At 38.9% G+C, this 8,461-nt stretch overlaps 1 protein-coding gene across 1 annotated transcript; it reads right to left on the bottom strand.

Annotated features, from left to right (window-relative positions):
- Nucleotides 1–282: 282 nt before the first annotated feature.
- Nucleotides 283–3,834, bottom strand: LOC105334062 (frizzled-4-like). Its single transcript, XM_011437361.4, has one exon. The coding sequence runs from the start codon at nt 2,960–2,962 to the stop codon at nt 1,277–1,279; it is 1,686 nt and encodes a 561-aa protein (XP_011435663.3). The 5' UTR covers nt 2,963–3,834; the 3' UTR covers nt 283–1,276.
- Nucleotides 3,835–8,461: the final 4,627 nt, after the last annotated feature.

Here is an 8,461-nt window from a genome sequence, read left to right as displayed (position 1 = left end):
TGCCTGTCACTAGAAACATCCCAGTATAAATCTGACAGTTTTACAATGTGGGAAAGCACAGACTTAAATATTTGGTTTGCTAATCTCATTGCTTTAACTCGGTGTTTATGTTAAAAACTTTGTCTTGTTTTCACTAACCCCCTACAACTGAATTCTTGTACAATATACTGCAAAAAATGATAATAGCCGGCAAATCGCCTGGTTGACATTACTAAACAGTGTTTACACGCCAGACAGTAAAATCCATGGAACCCCCAATGAATGAAAACTAGAACGAAAATATTTCTTTTCAAAATTATTGGTAATTTTTCAAGATCCATAAATAACAACTGATATACATTAAAACAGTGTAACTGTTTGAGAGGGAAAAAAAACCCCGACAGTTACAATACTGTTGTCCGCTGTTTAACAAAAGCTCACTCGTTAAGTTCCTCACAGTCACCATGCACCCTCAAAATGTTTTCTTCACTGCAGTAACGGGAAAAAAATAGCATATTTATACAATAACAAGTCTCAATGTGACTAGTGTTATTTTGCCAACTGAAATTTTTGGTTAGAATGCTTGTAACGTATTGTTTTCCTCAATCTATCGCCAGGAGGCGCGGTGTAGAGAGAGTGGAAATTGGACATGCCACAGTGCCGACTGATTAGGGCTCGACTGTAGATCAAATATTTGTATTTTCCGTGTATTATTTTTGTTTCCAGAATTTGAACAAGAGAGGTAGCTGGCTTAGTTAATGCATCTCCATTCAGACACGTGTCAAAAAAGAGAGAAGATGGAGAGGGCTCACTGCGAGAGAAACAGTAAAACAAAAATACCGGCGTTTTGTTGTCTGTCGCCGCATGAACTCGGCGTAGCAGGAGGAAATCTGTACACATGCACACAATAAAAATTTTCAGAATCACTTGAAAAACATTTTAGCAGTCGGTTGTAAATTTCTCTCCAACTTTGCATGGCATTTTAAAAAACTGACATCTATAGCGGTTGGAAACGAACACAGAGACACGATAATTTTTCTTCATTTTTTTCAGAAAAACAAAACATGCAATATCGCATAATACGTAAGGAAATATTCTCGTTTTTTCTAATGGCTTCAAGTTCACTTTTGAAAAACAAACACATTCATTAAGCACATTTTCCACGCACAACTAGCAATTTGAGTATTTCTTTGCTCACTGCATTTTCTCATTATTCACTCAAACAAACAAATAATCCATTGATTAATGTAAAAACAATAATACCCAGCCGTGAAGTAATGATGGATAACACATGAAATCAGACGACAATTTGACCGTCCGTTTTTGTCCGTTTAGGTTTGGATTTCTCATTCCGGACCACCCTACTGACGTGTTTGACTGGCACGGGGTGGTATTGATGGGATTGATGGGTAGGAACGCCATATTCAATTGTCTTTCGAACTTCGCGTTTGCTATTTTGGAAAGTTAATTTAACCGCGAAATTTCTCCACGAATTGATGGTCTTAGACGACCAGATCCACATACCACTGGTGATCCCCACCACAAGTGTCATAAAAACCTTCAACATGAAGATTTCCATCTTTGGTTCACTATGGATAGTATCTCTTAGATACCACGAGTCTCTGCTCGCATATTCATATAATAAGCACGCTATGACTATTGCGGCAGGGATAGTGTAAAGTAGACTGAAAATTCCCACCCGGATCATCAGGTTTTCAATTTTCGCGGATTTCACCCCGTTCACACGGTCCTGGGATTGGACCCTTAATAAAGCTATGAACCCGGCGATGAGGAAAGCGACGCCGACGAGGAGGTAGACTAATGAAGGGGCCACAGAGAACCCCAGTAATGTCTGTGTGTTTTGGTTTCCTACATAACATATCCCCGTCAGCTCGTCAGCGTCCACTTCTCTCATGACAAGAATGATGATGGTCTCAATCGCGGGCAGCGCCCAGGCCGCTAGATGGAAGTAGCTGCTGTGGAGCTGAATGGCCTCGTGGGTCCATTTCAGCCCCGCCGACAGAAACCAGGTCAAAGTCAAAATGACCCACCACAGGGCGGCTGCAGACCCAAAGTAGTATAGCAGGAGAAAGACGATGGCACAGTCGGTGTTTTCTAGACCCTCCTGGATTAAGATGGAGGTCTTGCTGGCCGTGTCTCGGTCACAAGCGATGGACTCCCTCCCCGCAATCAGACGGACGATGTAAGCAATACTGTAAATGTTGTAGCACATGGACAGGAAAATGATGGGACGCTCGGGGTACTTGAACCTCTGAGAGTCGATGACGAACGTGAGAATGGTTAACAACGTGGACACAAAGCACAGGCCCGACCAAATGGACATCCAAATGTCTGCAAAGTACTTGTCTTCGGTCGTGAAAGCCGCGTTTTCGTTACACTTTAATGCGCACCTACCCGTACGGTTGATATAGGTATACATGTGGTAGTGTCGAAATTCCCCACACTGGTGCTCCTTCTTGTGTACGGGTGGCCTGAAAGTCGGTTTTCTGACGTTGTCCTCAACTGCACTCTCCCCGGGCCCGTCCATGCACATGTGGTGCTGGTCATTTTTGGGTGGAAACTTGGAACAGTTGAGAGCAACCGGCCAAGGGAAGCCAAACTCGTGAAGGACGGGTTGACAGCGCCTCTGTACGCTAAGACACATGGGCCTGCAGGGCCCAATGGGCTCCATCACTTTCTCGGTACACATTGGTACATACACTGAACACAAGAAAAACTTCAACTGCTGCGAGCAGCCATACTGAATTAGAGGGGTGAAGGTCTGGAGTTGGAGCTCAGCATCCTGCTGAAGGTCGTGCCCGACCAGATTCGGCATACCCGTTACATTATATCCCAGACCCTTACACATCTCTATCCGGATAGGGTCACATTTCCTGACAATCTCTGTCCCCTTGGAAGGGGTTAGTACAAATAGACACACGAGCACAGTTATATAGAGAAGTTTGTCTCTGAATTCCATCATTACGGAGTTGTCTCAGTGAAATTATCCCCACAGATTGGCGTTACAAGTCCATTAGAAGTCAGATTAGGTTGTTAGTAAAAACGGCAATAAAATTTCTATAATGTTCATACACTCCCCTCCTCTGACATACCGAACACATGGTTGTGTGTTTCCTTACTGATAACAATGCCACGGTTCTGGCAGAAGATAAACAGAGAGTTTACGAGTCACGAAGTTTCATTCTTGGAAACACTGTCCTCGGAAGCAAGTCACAGAATACTAGTCCACAACACAGTTCCCCCCAAATAAAATATATCCCAAGCCCCGACGTGTATCGTTACTGAAAACACAACATTCTTGTGTGCAGACCCACTAAGTGCTCCTTCCCTAGGCGAGGTCCAATCAACGGCTTTGTTTTGGTCGCTCGCTCCTCCCCTCGATCGGTACGGTACCCGAGCCGGCGATCAATCAGGGCGCACTCGACTGCCAATCACTGCCAATGTCCAGTGCTCAGTGAACACACTGCAGCTTCTCTATAAACGGGAAGGAAAATTATAGCATGACACTTTTCCCTTTTGCGTCGATAATGCCTATTTTTTTTCTTCCACCAGCTAGGGCCTTATTCACATCAGACGAGCCATTTTAAAACCTTTGTAAAGTGTCATATTACTTTTTTTTAACACCGGTGAAAAATCATTCCTCTTTGTGCTAAACTCCCGTCCAAAATAAAACGCTACAGCGAATTAAAAGTATTTTTCTTCGTGACAACATGATACAAAAATGCAAATTTATAAAATAAAAGGTAGTTAATGTCTCGCGCATTAACGCACGTGCTTGCCTAGAAATGCCCCTCTAATAAATGGCTGTATTCAACACACTGGATATAAGGTCGGACTTCGACGACTCCTCGCTCATAATTTATACCGCTCTAACTTATCTAGCTACACAACAGTCAGGTTCTTATGACACTTGTGCAAAACTCCACACATCAAGTGCTTTAAAAACTTTATGGAAGAGCCCCATCTTTGCCTTTCTTTCACTCTCTATATCTCTCCCCTCACTCTCACTATCTACTTTACAATTTCCCCGCCTATTTTTATTACAGTCATATTAATATCGTTCCAAATTACCTCGGAGTTTCCCAATGGATGCGGTAGAGTGATTACATAGCATTTACATCGTTACTGTATAGACCTCCCAGGGGGAAAATAAAACTTAAACATTATTTTAATGATGGATTAAAAAAATATCTATGAAAATTAACAAAATAAAGTACAGTCCAAACTACTATGTGGTCAGACAGTCTGCTGACCCCCAAGGCAAAGTTTCGAGACCGACATGATTTCACATCGCAGACGACTGAGGCATCTGTTGCCTCCGATACTTGACAACGCTTCACTACAGCGAGCAACGGCATCTTTAACGATCAGTAAATCAAGCATACACGAGTTACTTCGCTTTGAATTTTGCACATATACAGTGAGGAACAAAAGTTTGGTTGAAAGTCGTTTCCATTAGAAACGAAAGAAATGGAGTTCGGCTGAAAAGAGTTTATTTAATAACAACATATAACATTATTTGAATCATTACAGGAAAATGATAATAATATAGCAAAAGTATAAAAACAAAAATAATCATCTTGTTTTGTAATAAAAACGGGACTAAAAATTAACATTAATAGAAATAAATAAAAAATTAGAGACAAGTTGTCACTGTAAACAAAATTATCATCAACATTACAAGGCTCAACTAACTAGAAAAAACCAAATTGCATAACAATGGTTGCAACGACTGGTATACTTAAGTTATATTAAGTTTTTAAAAAAAAAGAGATCCATGGGTCACATCACTCACCTGAACATTGATACCCAGACTGTGACAGAAAAGATCTGATGGTTTTGACAAATTGACTGTATTACATTGCAATAACATGTGCACAGTCATACTAATTTCACAGACAATAACAGTTTATCTCAAGAAAACCAACAACTAACAAACAGTTTTGAGGTGTTAAAAACTTTGTTATTGATGTTGTAATACAACTCTATGTATATATGACTGCTTTTGAAATGATCTGCATGAATTCGTAATAAACATACATTCCTTTTATTTGTGTTTGTTACAACTAGATTTTACTGTATTTGTAAGACAAATATTGAGTGTCATTTGCAACTCTCTGCTCGTTGGCCTTTCAACAATCTTAGAAAATAAATGCTTCCATTTCTATTAAACAAATTGCCCTTCTGATTCCCAATGTTTAATTGATAATGTAGTAATGTAATTTACTTTCATCAATTTTCACAAATTTTGGCATCTGATTTTTTTATGTAATTCTTGGTTGAGTCATTTGTCATTTTTGTAGTCCCTTTCTGCAGGTTTAAATGTTTTGAATAAGGATCATTGGTGCCAATTTATATCTACTACATGTACCTTTTGTGAGGATACTGTCTTCTCAATTTCCCTAGTACTCCCATTAAAGGGGCACAGCCCCACATTTCATTAACAAGAGGCCCATGGGCCACATCGCTCACCTGAACAGCAGTTCCTTGTAACATTACATTTCGTAGCATATGCTTTTTCTATTTTAAACATTGAACCCCTTTCTGGGGACCAAGTAATGGTCCGAGGTTTATGGTTGGCTTGAACAACATAAATAGTAACATAGGAATGAAAATGTGTAGCACTGCGGTGGGACCGCACGTACACAACCTGAAAAACTGAACGTAGAAGAGTTCCACTTCAAGAGGAATAACTCTCAGACTGTACAGAACATTAAGAAAGATAACTCTTGGTTCCACTACATTAGAGTTTACACAATTTGAGGATCCGTGCATAGTAATCTCACAAACTGTAGCATTATAGTTCTCGAGAAGAACTTTTTAAAAACATTTTCAATATATCTTTCTATGTTAAACTTTGAACCCCTTTTGGGGCCACAGTATTAGTCCAGTGCTAAAGTTTTAATTATTTGGAATCTACATTATTTAAGGATGCTTGCCTAGTTATCTCACAAGCTGAAGCATTATAGTTCCCTAGAAAAAGATTTTTCAACATTTTCCCTCTATATTTCTATGCTAAACTTTGAACACCTCTTGGGGCCCCAGTATTAGATTGAGGTCACGGCTTTTATAATTTCGAATCTACACTATTTGAGGGTGCTTACATAGTTATCTGACAAATTAATGCATTGTAGTTCTCGAAAAGAAGATTTTTAAACATTTTCCATATATACCGGTACTTCTACATTTAACTTTAAACCCATCTTGGGTCCCTAGTATTAGTCCAGGGGTCACTATTTTAAAACTGTCGAACCTTCATTATCCAAGGTTGTATGCATGATAGTAATCTCACAAATTGAAGCATTGTAGATCTCGAGAAGAAGATTTTTTAACCTGTTACCTTTATATTTCTAAAATAAACTTTGACCCCATCTTGGGGCCCCATTATTGGTCCGGGGGTCACGATTTTACGAATTAGGAATCTACATAAGCGAAGGATGCATCATAGATATTCCACTAACTAAAACATTGTAGTTCTTGAGAAGAAAATTAGAAGATTTTAAAACATTTTCCTATATATGTTAAAATCTAAACCCCTCCTGGGGCCCCACTTTTGTTCGGGGGTCACGATTTTTACAATCTTCACTATATATACAACCTTTTGTGTATGTATTGGCATTTTTGGTGAAGTGGTTCTTGAGAAGAAGATTTTTAAACATTTTTCATATGTAGTTCTATGTTAAATTTTGATCCCCGCCTGGGGCCCCAGTTTTGGTCCAAGGGTCACGATTTTTACAATTTAGAATCTTCATTATACATACAAGCTTTTGTGTAAATATTGGCATTTCTGGTGCAGTGGTTCTTGAGAAGAAGATTTTTTAAACATTTTCCTATGTATTTCTATGTTAAACTTTGAACCTCGCCTGGGGCCCCAGTTTTGGTCCGAGGGTCACGATTTTTACAATTTAGAATCTTCACTATATATACAAGCTTTTGTGTAAATATTGGCATTTCTGGTGCAGTGGTTCTTGAGAAGAAGATTTTTTAAACATTTTCCTATGTATTTCTATGTTAAACTTTGAACCCCGCCTGGGGCCCCAGTTTTGGTCCGAGGGTCACGATGTTTACAATTTAGAATCTTCACTTTGTATACAAGCTTTTGTGTTAATATTGGCATTCCTGGTGCAGTGGTTCTTGAGAAGAAGATTTTTTAAACATTTTCCTATGTATTTCTATGTTAAACTTTGAACCCCGCCTGGGGCCCCAGTTTTGGTCCAAGGGTCACGATTTTTACAATTTAGAATCTTCACTATATATACAAGCTTTTGTGTAAATATTGGCATTTCTGGTGCAGTGGTTCTTGAGAAGAAGATTTTTTAAACATTTTCCTATGTATTTCTAAATATGTTAAACTTTGAACCCCGCCTGGGGCCCCAGTTTTGGTCCAAGGGTCACGATTTTTACAATTTAGAATCTTCACTATATATACAAGCTTTTGTGTAAATATTGGCATTTCTGGTGCAGTGGTTCTTGAGAAGAAGATTTTTTAAACATTTTCCTATGTATTTCTATGTTAAACTTTGAACCCCGCCTGGGGCCCCAGTTTTGGTCCGAGGTTCACGATTTTTACAATTTAGAATCTTCACTATATATACAAGCTTTTGTGTAAATATTGGCATTTCTGGTGCAGTGGTTCTTGAGAAGAAGATTTTTTAAACATTTTCCTATGTATTTCTATGTTAAACTTTGAACCCCGCCTGGGGCCCCAGTTTTGGTCCGAGGGTCACGATTTTTACAATTTAGAATCTTCACTATATATACAAGCTTTTGTGTAAATATTGGCATTCCTGGTGCAGTGGTTCTTGAGAAGAAGATTTTTTAAACATTTTCCTATGTATTTCTATGTTAAACTTTGAACCCCGCCTGGGGCCCCAGTTTTGGTCCGAGGGTCACGATTTTTACAATTTAGAATCTTCACTATGTATACAAGCTTTTGTGTAAATATTGGCATTTCTGGTGCAGTGGTTCTTGAGAAGAAGATTTTTTAAACATTTTCCTATGTATTTCTATATATGTTAAACTTTGAACCCCGCCTGGGGCCCCAGTTTTGGTCCGAGGGTCACGATTTTTACAATTTAGAATCTTCACTATATATACAAGCTTTTGTGTGAATATTGGCATTCCTGGTGCAGTGGTTCTTGAGAAGAAAATTTTTTAAACATTTTCCTATGTATTTCTATGTTAAACTTTGAACCCCAGTTTTGGTCCGAGGGTCACGAATTTTACAATTTAGAATCTTCACTATATATACAAGCTTTTGTGTAAATATTGGCATTTCTGGTGCAGTGGTTCTTGAGAAGAAGATTTTTTAAGACATGCACCCTATACTCACTGTTTCGCAATTATCTCCCTTTTGAAAAGGGCTGTGCCCTTTATTTTAACAATTTATAATCCCCTTTCCATAAGGATGCTTTGTACCAAATTTGGTTAAATTTGGCCCAGTGGTTTTTGAGAAGAAGTT

This window comes from Magallana gigas, chromosome 9 (assembly GCF_963853765.1).
Source record: "Magallana gigas chromosome 9, xbMagGiga1.1, whole genome shotgun sequence".
Classification (NCBI taxonomy): domain Eukaryota; kingdom Metazoa; phylum Mollusca; class Bivalvia; order Ostreida; family Ostreidae; genus Magallana; species Magallana gigas.
Note: the sequence above shows the minus strand (reverse complement) of the source record. Positions and strands in the feature narration are given on the sequence as shown.

Coding starts and splice junctions, on each gene's coding strand:
- LOC105334062 (XM_011437361.4), bottom strand. CDS start 2,962: ATGATGGAATTCAGAGACAAACTTCTCTATATAACTGTGCTCGTGTGT.